The sequence below is a fragment of the Mus pahari genome, chromosome 13, assembly GCF_900095145.1.
Source record: "Mus pahari chromosome 13, PAHARI_EIJ_v1.1, whole genome shotgun sequence".
In the NCBI taxonomy this organism is placed as follows: Eukaryota; Metazoa; Chordata; class Mammalia; order Rodentia; family Muridae; genus Mus; species Mus pahari.
In genome coordinates this window covers 85,292,921-85,314,878 of record NC_034602.1, presented here as the reverse complement: position 1 = coordinate 85,314,878, position 21,958 = coordinate 85,292,921, and the positions used below count along the sequence as shown (strand labels likewise).

The 21,958-nt window shown below is 44.3% G+C and overlaps 2 protein-coding genes across 4 annotated transcripts in view; both read right to left on the bottom strand.

The window, feature by feature from the left end:
* Positions 1-1,193, bottom strand: part of Anxa3 (annexin A3) — a 50,379-nt gene extending 49,186 nt beyond the window's left edge. Inside the window, exon 1 of the mRNA XM_021210592.1 lies at positions 1,026-1,193. The gene's annotated coding sequence lies outside the window, so the exon portion shown is untranslated. The remainder of the gene's footprint in view (positions 1-1,025) is intronic.
* An 8,503-nt stretch (positions 1,194-9,696) lies between these two features.
* Positions 9,697-21,958, bottom strand: part of Fras1 (Fraser extracellular matrix complex subunit 1) — a 405,350-nt gene continuing 393,088 nt past the window's right edge. For all 3 annotated transcript variants that reach the window (XM_021210427.2, XM_029545004.1, XM_029545005.1), the window contains 5 exons: positions 21,837-21,953; positions 17,405-17,571; positions 15,777-15,982; positions 13,857-14,003; positions 9,697-12,839 (listed from right to left, as the gene is read on the bottom strand). In XM_021210427.2, the coding sequence (XP_021066086.1) occupies positions 12,246-12,839; positions 13,857-14,003; positions 15,777-15,982; positions 17,405-17,571; positions 21,837-21,953 (1,231 nt within the window). In that variant the 3' untranslated portion in view covers positions 9,697-12,245. The remainder of the gene's footprint in view (positions 12,840-13,856; positions 14,004-15,776; positions 15,983-17,404; positions 17,572-21,836; positions 21,954-21,958) is intronic.

Sequence of the window (21,958 nt, the reverse complement as noted above, 5' to 3'; positions counted from 1 at the left end):
ATTTGTTGATCCAATATAATGTGAAAATTTCTAAGAAGTATTATTAAGCCATCCTTTAAGCTTGTAAAAAGTAGAGAAATACTCCACAGTGCAAGCCAAGTGGCCTAACAATAGAGCTTTAAACACATCCTTCCTGAAGGGGATTACAGCAGCTACATTATTTTCTTGCACTTCCTTCTGCTGGCATTTCTACCGATTTCTCAACACCAACAGATCTGCGGATAGTGGTTTTAAAGTACCTTTCTAGTCTGAAACTTCCACCTTCAGGAAAACCAGTAATGATTCTTCACAAAATAACCTTTTAGTCTATTTGTTATGATGTTGTGAGGAGTAGAAACTAAAGTTCTTTCCGGGGCAGGAACCTACCTTTTCTCTTGAACACACCTCCTGGGGAAGAATTTTACCCCAGCTGCTCAACTTTCTATTGGCACAAGACCCAGAGGCACAAGACCCAGAACTTCTATATATGACTATTTGCAATTACAAATCACATAGCTCTACCTCGACACCTCACCTGCTGACTCAAGAGCCAGGGGAGATGATTCATGTCGAGTGAATAGAATTCTGTTGCAATCAAAGAAAACGGTGTCTTTTAAAAGAGAAAACCGAAGTTCCCCAACTCTCAAAGTCCAATACTCTAATTCATCTTTCTCCTACCTATACAAAGTAAAGCTAAAATACACTTGGAAGGGAGAAAGAGCTCTCTTGGGAGCGGTAGGAAAAAGTTCTCAGCACAGAACTCTGAGCAGGAGAACTTCGTCTATCCCTTCTTCTAAATGTTTCCAAGACCTTTAGGAATGAGCAGTCCCCTGGATGTGAGCTTGGGCTGCAAGACCCTAAGTTTTATAACTTTCTCGGCCCTTGCGCCCCCCAGGTCAAGTCTCTTTTATTTCCATAGAAGGGAAAAGGGCTTGGGGGAGGGAAGGGAAGGGGGCGGCCCGGGGAGCAAGCTGCGCTCACGACCTGGGGACCCCACGGGAACCTGATGCTCCGTGGGTGTAGAGGGGCGGGCGTGGGAAACTTACCCTTGGGGCCACGGAGGCGAAGCCCAGGGAGAAGCTCTGCGAAGGTGAACGATGGCTCCGGGCTAGCCTGGATGACGACCCAGACCTCGACCGCACCCTTCCTCGGCCCCTCCTCCTGTTTCTGCTCAGGGACCGCCCAGGACCGGCTCGCAAGTGGCTCTTGGATCCGGGATCCTCTGTGCTCCAGTCCTGACCTACCCACCACGCCCCCCTCTCAAGCCCTCCCCTTCCTCTGTCTCCCTCACACCCTCCTCCACCCTTCCTCCAAACCCAAACCCTTTCCTCCTTCTCCTTTCTTTTCACTGCCTCCCCGCCGTCCCCCCGCCCTCCCCCGTCAGAGTTGACAGTCCTCACAGGTACCTATACTAGGGTCCTTCGTGACAGGCACCGGTCTAAATCCCGCATGATAAACATGCTACAAGACAGATGCGATTGTACTCATTTTACAAGTAAGGAGTCACAGAGGCAAGGTGGGTCAAATCACACAGATTTTGAGTGTAGACTTCTGGGGAGTGCCTCTGATTGGCCTGTTGACTCTAAAGGGAGGATTAGAGCTCAGAGAAGCACCAAGGCGTTTTGAGCCCCTCGGAGCCACAGGTAAGTCAAGGAGGATAAACATTAAAGTCCCACTAAAATGGCCAGTTTTGTGTCAGCTCCCCACAAGCTAGAATCCTTAATTGAGAAAGTGACTCCCATAAAAAGGGGTTAGGCAAACCTTTAGGGTGCTGTTTCCTTAATTAATGTTTGAGATGGAAGGGCCCAGGCTATTGTGGGTGGTGCTATCCCTGGGCTGCTGGTCCTGTATGACTTTAAGGACTGATCAAGTCCTAGAGAGCAAGATAGACATTAGCATTCTTCCCATGGCCTTTGCACAAGCTCCTGCTTCCAGTTCCAGGTTCCCTCTCTGGGTTCCTGCCCTGACTTCTGTCAGTGGTGGGGTGTGCTGCGGATGCATAAACTGAAACAAACTCAGTCCTTCCTCCTCAAGTTGCTTTTCTCCACGGTGTTTTATTCCAGCAATAGAAGAAACCCAAAGACATCCACTTATTGTCGGGGTAGTGTCTGTGGAAGAAGGTAGGTGGAAAAGCCACTCGACATCGAAGTTAGTGGATTGTGTCGTCTGTTTACTTTGACTTTCTTCAAGATGTTTCTAGGGCACAGCAGTTTTTATTAAAGCCTGCCGGAGAGAGGGGCGAGGGGAATATCTCAGAGGGTAAAAAGTTTGGGAATGCAAGCACGAGGTCCTAAGTTTGAATCCTCAGGACCCATGTAAAATTTGGTATTAATCTGTGTTTTGGAGCTAGCTGGCAAACCAGCTTAACCAATGGTAAGTTTCTGGTTCTGTGTCAAGGGAATAAAGCAGACAGCAAGACTGGAAGACATACTGTTCTGGTTTCTGCATGCTCAGACACACACAACAAACACATGTGCATATACACCTGACTGCTACTGCCACTATCACTACCACCATCACCACCACAACCTCCAGCATCACCACAACCTCCAGTATCACCATCATTACCCTCATCATCACCGTCATCATCACCACCAACAAAACAAAACATAAAGAAGTACAGAAGAGGAAGCAAGCGTAGAAAAACTGAGCGAGTAGATGATAGACCCATGAGTCAGATAAGTGGACTGTGGTCGGCACAGCAGCCCTGATGTTACTCTCCCTCAGAGTAGAACTTAATCAAGAATCTTAGGTCTTCTGTATTTTATGTTAGTTTCAAATATTGATGTAGCAGTACTATAAAATACTATTTATTAGCTCTTAATTCCTTTTACATTTATTTATGTCTGTACATGTGCCTATGTGTGTGTATTTTTATATGTGTGCATGCTTTTGTGTGGCATGTTTAATGGCATATGAGCTCAGATGGGAGGTGTGTGTTTGTGTGTTCATGTATACGTGCATGCAGTGGTATGTGAGCTCAGATGGTGTGTGTGTGTGTGTGTGTGTGTGTGTGTGTGTGTGTGTGTAAGCTTGTGTCTGTACGGTGACACGTGAGCTCAGATGCTATGTATGTATGTGTGCGTGTATGGAATGGTATGGAATGGTATGTATGGTGTGTGTGTGTGTGTGGGTGGGTGGGTGTGTGTGTTCACAGGCACAATGGCTTTACCCACTGATCCCTGTAGGTGGTCTGGTCAGGTTTGAAAACTTAAACAAGCCTGACCACACAGAACAGATTGCTGGTGAGGATAAAAAATAAATAAAAAGTGGTCCAGCCATATGGAAGATAATTTAGTTGCTTCTTACCAAACTAAATATAGACTTATTATTCAATCCAGGAATTGTGCTTACTGGTGTTTGTCCAAGTATTACGGAAGCTCTGTGCTTGCCAACAACTACACATAGGTATTTGTACCAGCTTTATTCAGAATTGCGGAAATGTGAAAGCACCAAGATGTCCTTCAGTAGGTGGATGGGCAGTAAACTGTGGTACATTGTATATTGCGATTTTATTCAGGGCCCAAAGCAGGTGAGCAATCAAGCCATAAAGGTGACTGAAATATACCTGGTTAAGTGAAGAAGCCAGCTTGAAAAGGGTGTGTGGTTCCTACTCTGTGACATTCTGGAAAAGAAAACTACAGAGACATCGAGAAGACTAGTTAGTGGTTGCCAAGATCTGTGGGGGAGGAGGGTGTGAGCAGGTGGAACAAAGAATTTTTAGAGCAGTAAAACCACTCAGTATGGCTTTAACGATGGATAACTGACATTATACACCTGTCAAAACATGGACTACATGGTGCCAGGACTAAACCTTAAGAAAACTATGGATTCTGGTAAAATAAGTTAATCTTAATGTGAAGTATGCCAGTTTGGTGGGGTATGTTGGTAATGGGGGATGTCATGCATGTAGCAACAAGGGATACATGTGAAATCTGCATGCCTTCCGCTTGTACTCACCTATGATGATTAATATTGTCAGTTTGATGGGAGATCTAGATTAGTCACCCAAGAGACAAAGCTCTAGGCATAGCTTTAGAAGGATATTTAGATTAGGTTAACCGAAGGGTGGCAATGCTCCTCAAATGTAGATCCACACCAACCCGTGCGCCCAGGCACAAGATCAAATAACAAGCAAGCTGAGCCGGAGTGTGAACTCCCTTCTGCTGCAGGGCTGCAGATGTAACAGAGCCAAAATAAACCCCACCTCCCTTATGTTGCCCCTGTCAGGCATTTTTTTTTTATCACAATTAGAAAAGTGACTAATATAAACAGTGATGTCTAGAGTGGTGTCGCTGCTGAGAGAAGCCTGACCATAGGCTCCTTAGACTTTTGGAACTGTTTTGCTGTAAAAAGAGTTTGCAGCTGGGGGCTACAAACATCCTAGCCTGCTGTGAGGAGAATTTACTGGACCACTGAGGTAGGAACTCAGAAGACAAAGCTAAGAGAAGTGTAGACAGTGGAATCCTGCTCATGCGGCTTCACAGGGGACCAAGGACTGGATTAGAGAACATGCGTGTGACAGGGTGATATTCTGACAAAGAATCTGGCTGCTTTCCTGTGGTCTGTCCCCTAGAAGTTGAGCAAGGTTGGATTAAAAGTAAAGGGCTAATTTGTTAAGTGGAGGAAGTTTTAAGGCAAGTTAACGTTAAGGCTGCGTGATATCCACTGTTTAGGTATGGGCCTTGAATTCCTGATCTTTCCAAGACTTTTATCATGAAGGGGTGTTGGATTTTGTCAAATGCTTTCCTAACGAGATGATCATGTGGTTTTTGTCCTTGAGTTTGTTTATATAGTGGATTACGTTGATGGATTTCCATATATTAAACCNTCCCTGCATCCCTGGGATGAAGCCTACTTAGTCATGATGGATGATTGTTTTGATGTGTTCTTGGATTCGGGTTACAAGGATTTTATTGAGTATTTTCTTCTTTCCTTCCTTCCTTCCTTCCTTCCTTCCTTCCTTCCTTTCTTTTTCTTTCTTTCTTTACTGGCAGTGTAGTGGTAGTTGCAAACACAATTAGTATTAGCTTTTCATGATGGTTTTTAAATAAGGTTTTCAGTATCCTTCCTCATATCAATCTGTGAACCCTATGAGCTATAATAAAAAAAAAAACAGCCTGACATGCCCACTAGTGTATCAGTGGTGTCAATGTCATGAGAGCAACCAACTACTTCTTTTTAAATTGAATTTGAGACCAGCTCACAGAATGAAACCCATATGATCAGGGCCAAAGCTGTATGGCTAAAAAGTCATAGACCTTAGAAGGGAACCTAGTATAGTACTCTGCTCAGGAGACACAGCATTGAACCAATTCCTAATGATTTATTGTTATCCCTTGCCCTAGTTTTCTATTGCCATGATAAGACACCATGGCCAAAGCAACTTATAAAAGAGTTTATTAGGGACTTATAGCTTTACAGGGTTAGAGTCTAGGCCTATCATGGTGGGGAGCATGGCAGCCAGCAGGCGGGCATGGTGCTGGAGAAGTACCCAAGAGCTCACATCTTGAGACACAACCATGAGGCAGAGAGGACACTGGAAATGGGTCTTTTGAAACCTCAAGGCCTTTCCCTAGTGACACACCTCCTTCAACAAGGTCATGCCTCCTCATCATTCCCAAATAGTTCCCCCAGCTGGGGAGCAGGCATTCAAACACAGGAACCTAGGTGGGCCATTCTCAAAGCATCATGTACTCATAAGTTAGTGACTTTCCCAACCTCATTAGAGAAACTTCTTTGTGCAGTGAGTTCCTGATCAACACTAAGACCCATCTGGTAAAGATACAGAGAACCAGAGGTTGTGGAGTGCTCAGCCCCATGTTGGGTATCTATATCATACCCTCTTCTCCCAAGACTCAGGGATCTGTTGTGGATAACCCTGGGGCTAATTATATTTGATGTTAATTCTGTTTTCCTGTGAGTGGTTGAAATGAATCAACATTTAGGTGATTTCCTGTAAACCTGCTTCCCACCTTAATTTGTAAAATAAAGGAGAGTTGATGATTGGGCAGATAAAAGGGAAGGTGGAGAGGAAGCTGAGGAGAGAGATAGAAGAAGGAGAAAATGGAAGAGGGAGAGGATGCAGAGGAGGAGGAAGAAAAGCAGAGCAGAAGCACATGGCCTGGAGAAACCGCTAGTTCTAAGGGGTCTCATAGAGGAAGATGGTAGTGTACCGGTAGATCTGCCCAATCTAGGCGCACAGCATGTATTCATAGTAAGTGAGTTGTGTTTTCATTGCCGGGGCTTATTTGGGAGGAGAATTACCTCAACAGAGATCCTTGCAGAAAAGGGATCAGGAGAGTGCCAAAGCCAGAGGTGGCGGATGAGAACACGGAGAGTACTCGCTGAATACAAGGCAGCTGCACACATGTACGCAGGAGACCTGTGTTAGCGCACACGAAGCAGAACTGCAGCATAGGAAGGAAACGCAAGCAAGTTTCACTTCTAGCTTAGGATCTTGTGGTAGCTGATAGCTCTTGGGAAAGAGGGGGGTCAGTTTTCTTAAAGAACCTGGCTCCATGCTGCCTTGAGAACATTTGAGAACATATAGCAGAACAAAATGGATTTGATGGATACAAAAAAAAAAATCGAAAAACATCACAAAGTTGGGTGGGTATGGAATGGGGATGGGGTGGATCTGTTGGGAAAGGTCAGGTAAATATGATCAAAATACCGTGTATGAAATTCTCAAAGAATTAATACAAGCTATTTTGAACTGTAAGCGGAACCTAAACAGGTAACAACTGGATGCAGTCAGTTCAAGACAAAGGAAACACATGTTCAACGTAGTGCTGTGGTTGCAGCAGCTGCTGGTGTGTAGGGGAGGCCCTGGTTCGATCCCTAGCACTGGAAATAAGAAGATACTCTAAAGAAATCACTTGCTGGGCTGGAGAGATGCTCAGCGGCTAAGAGCACTGCTTTTCCAGAGGACCTGCGTTCAATTCCCAGCAACCACATGGTGGCTCACAACCATCTGTAATGGCATCTAGTGCCCTCTTCTGGTGTGTCTGAAGACAGCGGCAGTGTACTCACATATATAAAATAAATAAATAAATCTTTAAAAAAATTAAATCACTTGCTAATGTTACTGTGCTCTTGGGGTTACTTGTAGCTATTGCACCCGTGTGGTGAAAATATAGTATAACATTGTGCTTTTATCATTTAGAGAAACCATGGTGGTAGGATGGAGTATTTACTAACAAAAGCCTGTGAATGCTATGTGTAAGACTTCCATTGGCTCTGAGAGCCAAGTGTTGAGTATTAACCGCAATGGCAAATTTAAGACAGACACTTGTTTTCAGCGCCTGTGTTTGTGCTTGATGTTAAAATAAAAACAAACTGTAACTGAATGTCACCAAGTTTAAAGACTATATTCGCGAGAGACAGTATATCCAGCGCGTTTGAACGAAAGCGCTTAACACAGAGTGCGTCCCTGAGGACTAGGAAAAGCACGGAGTCATTGCTGTCCCCACACAGCCAAGGGAGGGAAGGCAATACTCAGCACCGATACAAACAGAAACTTTGGAAGAGAGACTGTCCAACAGGGTCTGTGGCCAAGAAGGAAACCACAAGGCATGAGGAAGAAGCAGTGGCTGACGACCTGAAGCTCCTCTCACTTCAGTGGCTCCACATGGCCAGTCACAGCTGAAGAAGCCAGCACACTGGGCGCCCGTCAGGTTCCAGGATCTATTGGTACCAAGCATTGCTTCGGGTGTTTTTGTTTTGTTTTTTGTTTGTTTGCTGTTTTTTTGAAACATTTCTCAGTGGGAGGTTTGATCTGGTTTTGAACAACTCTTGGAAACTGTCCCAGAGGCTGGACCCTAATAAACTTTTATCATGTGTTGACTAGTCCTAGAATCTGATTGCTTTAAGTCAGAACAGACCCGAGGATGAAACTTCTTCCAGCCTTTAAAGACAGGCTTGTAGCATGGTTCTGTCATATTAGGGTAATGGAGTGATGGGACTCCTTCAGCGCAAGCATCCAATAATTAACTACTCATGGTCTGCTTTTTAAGGCTTGGAAAATCAGATATTTGTCTGAAATTTTAAAAGAAAATTAGATCACTTGCCTCAGAATTGTTATAGGATGAGGTGGAAGTAGCAATGGGGTCATGGTAGGTACTTGGTTTGCCAGACATAGTCAATCCATCATTTGACATTCATTGTCCCTAGACTGTGACAAGGCTATTAGCCCAACACACTATTCTGATGGGCTTTTGTCAGAGCTCTCTCCAGCCCATTTGGGGAAAGTACCTACAACAGACACTCTGGTATCCTGATATTAAGTAGAGACATACAAATCTATACCGTGGGCTTCTCGTGATCTAAAAGACCCTCAATTTCACGTGGCTGAACGTAGTAGCATCGTCTAGATATCACTTCTTCCCTCGGTTTTCAATTTTAAAATCCCCCATGAGACATTGTAAATTCTAAATGGGACTTTACACTCGAAGTTTCTAAATTTATGGCCATGAAATTTCAAGTCTCAGAAGCATTTTTTTTTTTTTTTTTTTTTGCCAATCTTAAAAGTTTAGAAACTGGTTTTTGGAACGGTCCCTTCAGGTGCTCTAGAGAAGTGCATTCCAAGGCTGAGCGTTGTCAGGTGCGGGGTGACAACTGGGCAGTTGGACACGGAGAGGATTTGAAGATCGCAGCAGGGAATTCAGAGGCCTGGCTATGGTCGGCATCCCTTCCCCAGCTTTTACAGTAGCGTGCTGAGTTTTCAGATCTTGCTGAGTTTGCAACTCTGCCAATAGAGCCATGCTGGGCACTGTCCTTGGCAGTGTGTCGTATTGTCAGAGGGTAAAGGCACACAAATGCACAGTCTTGCAGAATGCCACAACTACTCAAAGCTCAGTCCTAGTCTGTCTCTGCCACCGTGTCCTTCACAAGCCAATACACTCATGTGGGGATCGGATCATCTCCTGGGTGACATTTGAGACACTCAGCCAATCTTTGCTTGTGCAACAAAGAAGGGCACAGCCCTGCTTATAGTGTATCAGGGATCTTGGGGAGGGTGGATGACAGCCTTCATCCTACTGTGCTCACATGGGAATTACATTATTTCTCTTTGTTCTGACCACAAAAGCAAAGCTAGACCTGAATTTATTCAGTGTCTGGCTCTTAGCAGAGTTGGTATGTTTCAGATTCAAAACTAGTACGTTTTTGCTCTTTTTTAATAAAAGCCTCAGATTTCGGAATGATGTACCAGCCCAGTGCAGTGTCTATGCTAATGAGATGAATAATGGAAGAAGAACAGAGTCAAGCAAACAAAGGACAACCGGGCCGTCATTTATTATTGATACAAATGTATATAGTGGCATATGCTATTGGAGAAATCAGAAATTCATAACACACAAATTCATACTGGAAATACAAAAAAATCAAAAATCAAAATCATTTGAGGGTCAAGAACACAGGTTGACAGCACCACAAATGTTTTCCTCAGTCTGAGCAGGGGAGAACCAGGAATAGCAAAAACCTACAGGAGACCGGGAACACTTGTTAAGATTGTGCAAACACTTTTCCACACAATTTCCCATCCTGCAATAGGAACCTGCAGGGTTTTCCCAAAGACCTTGGTACAATAAAGGCGCAGACAAGGCAGAAAAAATGGTGCAGACAATTACTTCCTTCGACCTCCACAGCAAGCACCTGGCAGCAAGAACAACCCTGCTGAGGGTTTTTTTGTTTTTGTTTTTGTTTTTGTTTTCGTTTTCTGTTCTTCTCACCTGAAGGTATAATCTAAAAGGTTAGTAAAACACACACACACAAGGCATTAGTGAAGAAGTAAGAAACGCTGAAAGCAAAGCTTTCACTGAAATAGAATCCACATTAGTCATCAAATTATCCAATCCCAAAGATGAAGTACAAAACGTAAATGAAATGAACGACTCCATATCCCTCAAAAGGCAAATCTCAGCTCTACACCTCTTAACACCTCCTACGTCAGAAGTGGGCATCCACGAGAGAAGGCTGGCTTCTAATAAAGTGTCTCAGGGGCGAGGCTGGGAGGCAGGGCTATTCCAGGGGGCGTTCTTTCTCCAAGAGTTCACCATGACCAGGTCCGCACAGGCCCCTGTCTTTCACTGCCCACCTTGTACACAAAGGCCTTCGGATTCAGCCTCTCTTCTCGTGCTAGGCTCTGCCATCTCTTCACATGTATGTGTCCCCACTGAGTGTAAAGGAAGGTGTGTGGGGGTGGGGGGTGGCGACCACTGAAAGTCCCCTGCTCTAATTTGTGAACATCTTGACAGCGGGAGGTGTGACCAGTAACGGGCCAATGGGAAGCTGCTCTACAGATGATTGGTTCCCTGTCTGTGCTCTAGCCCTCTCTGTTGTCCTGGAGATTCAGGGCGTGGCTCATCAGCTTTGCTGCAAGAGATGGGTAGCGATTTCAGATTCTTGAAGCGATTTCAGAATTTCTACCCTGAATTATGCAAGCTGGTCTGAAGGAGCACCTGACCAGCCAGGAATTTCTGGGCTCAGCCAACCTCTCCTGCCCTGAACGAACACACTGTATTACTCTCGAAATGTGAAATCGGGTTTCCTCCAAATCTCCTGCTCTGGAAGCCAACATGCAGCTCATGCAATACCGCAATCATTTCTGTTCCTGACTCCTGAGAAACACCACCAGCCACACCCACCTAAAAATGTGCTTTCATTTTCCCTCTCAGTTGAAGGACTATTTCACAATCCAAATACAACAGCGACCATCCCTACACACACTGTAATACTGCCAGCATAACGTCTCACCTCCTCTCCTTCTGTTTACTGCCTATCATTCACTCCGCACGCAGTCCATTCATTCACTCAACAAACATTTCTGCACGCTTGTAGTGTGCAAGGCACTGCTGAAGAATGAAGAGCCAGCCGTGGCTCACACAGGCTCTGCTCTGGAGCTCGGGGGTCTGCAGAGTTGCCTATAAAACTTTCATGGTTCATTCCTTCTAGATTTTAGTAGGAGTCTGGAATGTTCTCAAAGAGTTTGGGTCATTTCCATATGGATACGACACAACGCGGACACCCTGTGATTTACTCACTGGTAGGATGTGACATGCACTGGAACAGCATTCGCTTCTGGCTAATGGAATTGTGCCTCTGGTTAAAAACACAATGTGCACGGTATAGGTTGTACCCATAAGGTAGAAACAAAAAAGAAAACAAAGGCAAGTTGTGTGCACACTACACAGTTGACATTTGAACACTATGCTATGTAAAAGCCACATACATATATGTGGGTTGTCATGTGCTGATGTGGGAGAAACTAAGAGCCTGAGCTACCAGAAAAGAACCCCCAGAGAGAAGTCCCTGGACTATCGCACCAGGGACAGTGGCTCTATCTGCTGTGTGACACACAGCAAACAGGCCCCATGTTAACTCTGGTTTCATTCCAACCTCTAGGAAATTCACTCACTCAAATGATTTGCTTACTTTCCAAAAATCACTAACAAAATTAAAACAAAAAACAAATAAAACCAAACACACGAGCTCCCTGTGCACTGATGAACCACAGAACGCCTGGGGAAGCGGGGCTGAGTTTTAAAAGTATCTTTGGCATGCAAGAGGCTGTGGTACTTCACAGCGCTCTTCATGGCCCTGGCTGGAGTCCTCCCCTTGAAGTACGTATAGACAAGCACTCCAGTCTAAAGCATGTTGAGATCCCCATTCAAAAAGGGCTCTAGAAAAGCCAAGTCTACTTAGAGGCCTGGCTGCATAGGATAGTAAGTGGGAACAGTGCACAGATGTCTAAGCTGTGCTGATTAGAATTGTTAATGGAATCTGTGTGTCAGCATTCTGTATTCTGTGTCCAGAAGTCCAGAAAAGCCCACACAGAAGAGAGCTGGGGCAGAAGAAGAAACCAAAGGCTTTGTTTGTCCTTTCAGATATCTGCTGCCCACAGGCCCAGCTTTCTCCATCCAATCAGTGAAGCTAATTGTCTCGTTTCTGTCCTAATTCGAAAACACTTCTGTGGCCAGCCTTACAGAGTCGTTCTGTGTGGCCACTGAGACTGTTACAGGGACCTGTAGGCATAACCCTCCTCTGACACTCTAGGGGAGGGAGGGGGTGTCTCAGCGGTTCTGTTTCATGAGGTAGCTCAGTTGTGAGTCAATGCATGCGATGTGTGCTGTCCGCCACTCAAAGCTAGTTTTCCCTTTGTTTTTTGTTTGTTTAATTTGAAAGATTATAAAAATACCAGTATTTCTCCCCGTTATATAAAAAGGATTTTTAGAAAAAAAGAAAATACACCTCAGGTCTTCTCGTTAAACTTCTGTCCCATCCTGTAAATTGTTGTGCACTCTGACCTCCAGATTTAGTTTTTTGACTTTAGCACCTTTGAACGTATAATACCCTTCGCTGTCACTCAGTATGTTGACATTGCGCACGGTGCAGTACTGTCTGTTGGTATTCTTCTCCACCTTGTCTGCATTCCTCTTGGATACATCCACCTTGGTATTCAGGGGGTATTCCTCCGGAGTGTCCTCCGGAGGCTGTTTCTTCTTCTGCTTCTGGCATTTCCTGGTGACGAAACAGGCCACCAGAAATAGCAACAGGAGAAGCATGACAGCCGCCAAGGCGCTGCCGATAGAGGCTCCGGTTTGCGACAGGGAAGCGGCGATAACGGGCTCCTGCATCTCCAGGTTCAGGGACTTCATGTTGGTGCCATTCTTGACTTGGTCTCCTTCGTTGTCATAGATGAGGGAATCATCAAGAGACAGCCAGCCACTGGGGTCCACCAGGTCCCTTTGGTGGCGCCTCAGAGAGGCCGTAAGAGAGCGCTGGATCCGAGGCCGTGAGGGGCTGTCAGGGCCAATGATGTAGATCACCTGGAGATACCACTGGTGGCCTGCTTCCACCTGGAGGGGGAGAGAGGTGGAGACAAGACACGTGTTATCCCGAGAGCATTTCAGAAGAAGGGAAATGGAAAGACGTCTTCTACGATAGGACTGGACAGAGAATTGGCCTTAAATAAAGTATTGACAATGGATGCTCTAGGTCCTAAGATACTAAGTGAAGGGTTAGGGAATCTGTTTTATTTCCCGATTACAGTGGTCTTGGGTATACACGTTCTTTTCCATTTCCTGACTCATGTGGAATAGTCTACTAATTTATTTCATGGTCTCTTTAGCTAAATGAATGCTTATGAGTTACTGGCCTTTATTAATAGCAGTGGAATAATACTGTTCGCTACCCCATTTATTCTCTGTGCCCTCTAATAGCTCCTTCTGCTAACTTACTATTTACCGATGAACTTCAGTTAAAATGGAGTCATGCAACAAATTTTCACTAAACAATTCTAAGCATAGTCTACAGATTCCTGACAAGAATTTGCTGAACTTGAACACTTCCTGGATCACCCCCATGAGGAGGACCATAGAGCATTTGATTGGCTCCTCATCTGACTGTCTGGGAATGCTTCATGGCTCTGAAACAACTTCAAAAGATTAGCTATAGTCTCGAAACCCAAGGCCATGGATAGCTACTCGGAGACAGAAAGAATAATGCAAAATGTGACCTTGTTTGTTCATGCTTGTTGCTAGAACTTAGAGTATTTCTCCCCATCTGACACCGATCATTTGTGTCTCTAACTTGGGCATTGTACTTATGACTTTGTTCAGTGTTTTCCCAATGCCTGGGAAATCAGCTGGTTCAGCAGACAGCCCCAAAGGTAGCAATTTAAAAGAACACAGGAAAAAAAAATCAGAGCAGTCCATGTACTGATGGACAATGACAGATGCTCAGATGCAAATCCAAGAATGTTATCCTTGCATTGGTCTACTGGGGATAGGGAACACTTTCGAGTGAAGGATAGGTTTAATAACAATGCAAAAGGTCTCCCGTCGAGAAGGCTATCAAAAGAAATGGAGAGTCACCTTATAGAGGGCATCTACTTTGAGGGTAAATCCATCCACCCCCGGCATGCTGCTGACCACCTGGAAATCGGGCAACTCGGAAGCAAAGTGGGCCTCGAAGGGTACATCGTGGAAGTACTTGTCAGTGACCTCTGGCTGACTGCGGTCCTAGGATGGAAAACAGCAAGAGGCAAGGCGTTTGAAAGGCAACACTGAGAGGAGGGGGAAGTTCGTCCTTCCTTCTGTGGGCTGGGTGAGGAGAGTGTGTTCTATGCAAGGTTGCTCTCCAAGTCAGTGCTGCCTCTGGATACCACTAAAGGAAGATTCTGGAAGGTTCTATCTAATCTGTTTCTCACAGACCACAGCTTACTTAATTGTGTGCATGTGCGTGTGTGTCTGAGATATTTTGATGTTGTCAGCCATTTACAAAGCCCTTGACAAGAGACTTGTGGATGAATTCATTTTGCTTGTTCAAAGGCTGGACATACACAGCCAACCACCAGTTCTCAAGCTACTTAGTCTTAGGACGCTGTCCACAGTTAAAAATTCAAATATCTCAAAGAACTTCTATTTATGTGATTTTCTTCTATCAACATTTACTATGTTAAAAGTTAGACCTGAACAATTACATAAAACACTCCCATATTAACACATTTTAAATTTACAATGAAAAGTTCATTACATGCTGACCTAAATAAGATAATTTTTAGTGAAATATACCTACATTCACCTTTTTCCCCAAAGAGACATGGTCTTGTGAGATTCTCCTAACTGCTTTTGTATTCAGTCATTTGTCTTGGGGTATTTTAAATTTTAAATACTCAAAAGTATGCTATTTTAGCTAAGATTTGAAGAAAATCTTGTTTCAAACACAGTTATATAGTTGGAAAAAAGAAGGTATCTATTTATAACTTCTTCCAGATAATTGAGGATATTATATTTGTTTTATATATATTATAATATATATATATTTGTTATATATATATTATAATATATATATTATATAATATTATAATATATATATTGAGGATATTATATTTGTTTTATATATATAATATATAGATATAGATATAGATATAGATATAGATAGATGATAGAGTCGTGTATTGTGTAGACATGTTAATGTGGATTCCTAACATTGATGTTGGGTGTGTTCCTCAATCACTTCATCACCCTATTTTTGAGTTGGGTTTTTCACCCGTGACTGGCTGGCCAGTGAGCTGTAGATATCCTCCTGTCTGTCTCCACAGTCAGGTCTTACAGGTACCCACTCATTATGTTGGTCCTAAGGCTCAAACTCAGTCCCCCATACTTGAATACTGGCCCTCATACTGGCCGAGCTCTGTGTGTGTGTGTGTGTGTGTGTGTGTGTGTGTGTGTGTGTGTGTGTGTGTTGTGTATGTATGTACACATGTGTTTGAGTGCTTTGAGGAGAGAACTTGTGACAGAAGAGGGCATTAGATTCCCTAGGGGTCGTGAGCTTCCTGATGTGGGTGATGGGAACCTAACTGAGTCTCCTGCAAGAGTAATACATGTTCTTATCCACTGAGCCCTCTCTCTAGCCCCCAAGGACAACATGGAATCTGAATTGTATTACTAAACTTTCTGGTGAGGATGTGTGTGTGAAAGGGCCAGGACACCACTGTATTAGGAGAGCAATTTTAACCGTGCAGACTCTTGGAAGGAATCTAAGTGCCACTCAGGGCCATTGATCCAACTTGAAGAAACACCAGCTTAGGGTTTCCTCTTTCTGGAATATCAACAACAGCATATCTTGCCACCCACCAAAACCAGTAAACTGGAAATGTCGTAGGCAAATGATCAGAGAGAAAGAATAATAATAACAAATATAGAGGAAAAAGAAACTGTTTTCACCAGGATTCACAGCCAAGGTGGTGTCTAACTGGCTGATCCTCAGCCTTAGCATAATGAAGGGCATACCAGCAGCAGGAATCTGTGCTTCAGGTGTTTATTTGGCTGAATGCATCCGTACTGTGGGCCTTCATTGTAGATCGTCCCCGTAGGGTCAAAGAAAGGCACATAGCCATCCTTGCCGGTACAAAGATAGACTTTCTCCAGCTGCAGTTTGTAAGCAGAATGAAGGTTTTGTTCTGGATTCCAAAGGACTCGGCCATAAAGGATCTGACCTGCAAAGATCGAAAGGCACTAACTAGATTGAACTTGGAGGTTAAAGAGAAAGACGTGCCAAAGGCAGAGAGGACTTAACACACTTGCTCGGAGTGAAAAGTGCCTTTTCTGTGAAGAGCTGATTCCACATGTCCCTGAGATAGACATTTACCATTTATTGCTCCTCTAATTCACTGATATTACTGAAGCATTTATGATATGGTAACCACTCATCTCTGCAGGAGGGAAACAGAGGTGGGATGCAAATGAGGATACAGAAATGAGAGCAAAGAGATTAATAACATTTATTGATGACATTTATCAAATTCAGTAATTGCCACATACTATACGAAACTTTTGTCATGCATGGGATTATAGTCTTCCAGCCGGGGAGACTGAGGCACGAGGTGGCTGAGTGAATTCTTAAAAGTCACCACAATTGTAAGTGGATTGAGCCTGGGGGTACTTTGCCGTGGTGACTCCCTCTGATAGCATGTAGGAGACTGTATGTCACCTGCTACGACAGAGGGAAGGACTTAGTGTTAAATGGGTACAGGGCTAGCTAGCATGGAATCTGCTTTGGGAGAGGTGTGGAGGGGTTTGAGGAGAGGTGATCTTTGGGTTGTCTCTTGAAACACAACATTCTGGGGAGGGAGACAGGACAGAATAGTCTAGGCCAAACAATGTCCCTGTAACAATGCTAAGTACTGAGTTGGTGTGAATCCAAGTGTGGGAACTTTCTTTTAAGGTATCTCATGTGCTCTCAAGTTCTTTATAATTTTTTAAAATGTAATTTTTTTTTTATTTTTATTTTTTTTAGTTTTTTGAGACAGGGTTTCTCTGTGTAGTCTTGGCTGTCCTGGAACTCACTCCGTAGACCAGGCTGGCCTCGAACCCAGAAATCCACCTGCCTCTGCCTCCCAAGTGCTAGGATTAAAGGCGTGCACCACCACCGCCCGGCTCAAAATGTAATTCTTATTCACCTTAATTTATCCACGAGCCCAAATGATAAGCCTGCTATTGTTCCCCTAAGTAACCTATGCCAGAGAGGTTCATGGTGCTGGACATATAGCTGAAAGCCAATGGGAGTGCTACTGAAATCTCTCCAGGGAATCCAGAGGTCACTTCCCCAAGTTAGACACCATGTTAGGACTGCATTAGAAATGCCACTTCTCTCACCATTCACACCAGCACTTTCCCATGATGTAGCACTGCCAGTCACAGAACACTGGGACTGTGATGTCATTTATAAATTGAAAGAAGAATGTGGGTCCTTTCCTTACTTCTACCTTGCCTTCCCTGAATTGGAGGCCTGGGAGATGTTCCCTGAAGAGCTAGCTGACTGAGGTATAGGTAAAGATATGCAGCCAGCCCCGGGACTCACACAGAAGAGTCACCTATCCAGGCAGAGCCATTGACCGCAGCCAGAGGAAGCAACTCACCTTTGGAAAAGGCTCCTTTGTAATCCATCTCTGCCAGTGACATATCAGACGTGTTGGGATCCATCAAGAATACCTTTTCGTTATTGCAGAGCTGAAACTCAGTATTGAGCGAATACACAACCGGAACAGGGCGGTTGGTCTGCTGGAATGCGATGGGTATCAGGAACCTAGAAGTGGGAGAAGTAAGAGCCACTTGAGGGCAGTGTTATGCCCCATGGGCATTTGAGTGTCCTCTCTGCCTGGCCTTCCTGGTAGTGGCTGAAGCTTCGTTGTGGGTGCTGACCACTTACTGAATGTCTTCATGAGGATAATCTCCTTTATTCACTTCTAATTTTTGAGACAGGGTCTCATGTAGTTGAGGACAGTTTTGATGTTTCCTTCCTCTTTCCTTTCAGGTGCTAGGATAATAGACATGCAGCCCATGGTTCTCAATTTCTACAGTGCTAAGATCACTCCAACACTGTGCCAACTGAATCATATCCCTAGCCCTAGCCTAGGCTACTTAGGATAATTTAGTCCTTAGAACTCTTTAGTACCAGTGCACTTGTTTTCTGCTCAAAGTGTGTGGGCATGTGTGTGCGTGCGTGCATGCGTGCGTGCGTGCGTGCGTGTGTGTGTGTGTGTGTGTGTGTGTGTGTGTGTGATATGTATAGGGTGAACGCATGTATGTATGTGGGGCATATGTATATGTATCCACATGTAGAGGCCAAAGGTTGATGATGTTAGTTGCTTTCCAATTCTCTGTTGTATAAAAAATAGATTGTGTGAAAAAAAGATTAAAGAAAAGATAGAGGGGTGATAGAAGAAAGTATTCAGTATTGACTACTCTGGTGTACACAAATGCCCACATGCACAGGTGCATACATGATTATGTGCATATACATACAAACACATACATCCACACAAATAACAATAATAATAATAAAAGGGAGAAACTGAAAACACGGAAAGTCGTTAGAAAGTGACATGAAGCACAGTCATAAAACAAACCAGGGATTCTAAGAAAAATATCCTGTAAGAGGGTCACTTGGAAAATAGGAAAGCTTATGTGTAGAGAACACCGTGAGCGACGGGGCAGGCCCAGTCTGTTGCCATAGTGATGCATGCCTTTAACCCGGGACTTGGGAGGATGAAGCTTGAAGACTAAATTTATGTCCAGCCTGGGCTACATAGGGAGGTCAAACCCAGGCTGGGCTACCCAGAAAGACTCTTTTTCAAAAACAAAGTAGAAGAATACCCCCCCATAAAAGAAATAAAAACAACCCCCACCCCCCCAAAGCATTGGGAATGTTCTGTTTCCTAAGATTGGGGCTAAATACACATTGGTTACATATATATGGAATATCTAAAGAATTTCACAATTAAACTTACTGTAGTGAAAAATAAAGTTTCTTAGCATGACCCACCAGATTACATGCCTATGCTATTTGTGATTCCCAGTCGCTGCCCTTCTCTATGCTGCTGACTTGGGTGGGATACTTTGAAGCATTATTCTAGCCATTAATTATGGCGTTTAACATTCACACAGATAAGCCATCTAAACCTTTACCTCTCTGCCCCTTGATTTCCTTACCTTCCACAGGTCTGTTCCTAACAGCAGCTGCCTACTTTCCTATTGCTACTATGGACAAGCATCCAGATTCCACTTTCAAATGCCTTGCTTGCCGTCTCCTGTCTTTTCAGCTCCTCCTGTCTCTTATCACACCATTAATTCTTCAACCCACTGCAGGCCATTCCTGAACACTCTGCCCAGTGTGTAAAGGACCTAGGATACTTTATACAGTCACGGGACACAGAGATGTCCACACATCACTTGGGAAAATAGCCTGCCGAGTTTTTAAGTTCAGTATACACCTACCATAAGATCCAGCTGTCTCACTCCTAGGTATTTACATAAGAAAACACAAAACATGTGTTCACATAAGGCTTGCACATATATAATCAGGGCAGTTTTATTTAAAAATAGTTCACAGTTGGAAAGAACCCAAGTGCCCACCAAATGATAAACTGATAGATTGCTATTTCCATACCTTGTAATACAACTCAGCAAGAATAGAAACAAATGACTTATACAGTAACACAGACCAAATAAGCGTGCCAAGTGAGATGAGCCAGAGAAAAAGAACTGAGATTGTATGATAACATTTACGTAAGGTTCTAGAGAGTTCACTCTCCTGGTAACAGACAGCAGGCGAGGGGGACCCCTGGAGAAGGGGAGACATGGGGGTGTGAGGGGTCTTTTGGAGGAGCTGGCTGTTTATTGCCTTGATTGCAGTGATATTTCACAAGTATGCTCATACGTCAATATGAATTAAATGTGCATGTTCGCATCTCTAGTTTGCTTACCATCAATAATGCAGCCATTTAAAGATAATCCAGCCTGTGTGCCAGGCTGTGCTCTGCTGCTTACAGCCCTATGCTCACTTCCTCTGCTCCGGCAGACCTCAGGATCCTCTCACTCCCTCCTTAGGCTTAGATGCCCAGTTTACCAGTTCTCACTTCTTTGGGACTCATGGGCTCTGCCTGACTTCCTTGTTTAATGGATGAACTGTCTTGGCTCCGAGCGAATGTTAGCCCTTCCCTCCTGTCCTGTGACTGCCCCTTTACCACTGTCTAGAACCTGGCTTCATCCCATGCTCTCCCTTCCTCTGCAGTGTGTGAACATTTGGAACTGTTTTCTACACAAAAACGCAACTCAATACAAACTGAAAAAGTATGGCCTCTCATCTGTTATCAGTCAATGTACCTCTTCTCTGGCATCCCTTTTAGAAAAGCTCTTTATTCCCATTGTTCCTGCTTGCTTACATCTCTTGGATTCACCTCCTCCCTCCAGGTTAGCAGACCCTGAAGCTCACCAGTCCATGTACCAACGAGCCTGGCATTGTCCAATCTAACATCCAATTCCCAATCTTTCAATGTGGGAGTAACACTTCAAGTAGTTCTGTCTTAATGTCAATTCTGTCTTTAGCGTTTCCTCTCAATGTTTTCTAGGCCATTTGCTCAGTCCTCAGACAGGTGGCACCAAACTATAAAGTGCCTGAGACCTAGGTGGCTTTTAATACACTGTTGGAATATAATTTTATAACGTCAGTGCTCAGACCAGGGCAAAGCACTTGGTAAAACCCGAACAAAGGAATAAGGTTTAATGTGATCTCAGACCTTAGATTAAATTTTTAATGGTATTTTATTATGTATATTAGTGTTTGCTTGCATGTATATCGGTGTGCACCACAAATGTGCCTGGTACACACAGAGCCCAAAAGAGGGTGTTGTCCTCCCTGTAACTGGAAGTACCATGGCTGTGAGCTGCCATGATGATGCTGGGAATTGAACCTGGGTCCCCTGGAAGAGCAGCCAGTGCTCTAAACTGCTGAGCCATCTCTCTAGAGCCATATATTTGATTCTTATTCTTCTCCATAGTTCATGTCTATAAAGTCTCCATGAACATTGAGTTGGTAGGTGTTGGACCCCCTCTTCCCAGGAGATATAGAACTAAATTTCTACGAACATCTGGTCACAACATTTTACCAGTAGACCATGTACTGGCTAGTTTTGTGTTAACTTGACACAGCTGGAGTTATCACAGAAAAAAGAAGCTTCAGTTGGGGAAATGCCTCCACGAGATCCAGCTGCAGGGCATTTTCTCAATTAGTGATCAAGGGGGAAGGGCCCCTGTGGGTGGGACCATCTCTGGGCTGGTAGTCTTGGGTTCTATAAGAGAGCAGGCTGAGCAAGCCAGGGGAAGCAAGCCAGTAAAGAACATCCCTCCATGGCTTTTGCATCAGCTCCTGCTCCCTGACCTGCTTGAGTTCCAGTCCTGAATCCTTTGGTGATCAACAGCAATATGGAAATGAAAGCTGAATAAACCCTTTCCCCCTCAACTTGCTTCTTGGTCATGATGTTGTGCAGGAATAGAAACCCTGACTAAGACAGACCAACACAACCTTATTTTATGTGCGGGGCCATTTAAAGACCCCTTTATTTAGTAGACACTGTTGATTCATTAACATCAGATTCACGGGCAATAGCACAATAATTCATGCTTGACTGAATGGGGCTTTTCTACTAATACTCCTCAGGGCACATGAAAGCCCTTATGTGCTTAGAAATGACAGAAAACACTTTGGTGCTCTGCTTAGGAGTCATTTAAAAGAGCAAAGCCACCAACAAGATGCCCACAATTGAAAACACAGCATTAAATAGACCATGAAGGATCATTGTGCTCCAAGAGCTGATATGAGAAGGCAGAAGCCTCACTTGTTCAGCTTTAGCTGGGGCTGTGCCTGCTGGGTGACTCAACATTTCTACACATTGGTGAATGACTATGGAAGCATGGTGGGTACGCGCTCCAGGATTACAAAAACATTTTGGTGAGCAGGAGAATGCTTAAACAAAGAAAGGGAAGCCGCGAGGATCACCTAGGATGGCCTACCTTTCTGGGGCGTGTGCGGTGCAGGCCAACGACTTCTCTCCTGGGTCCACCCAGGGCTGTGTGGGCTGCACGGTGCAAGGGATCAGGTAGATGGTGTACTCCCCTGAGTAGTCCTTTCTGGA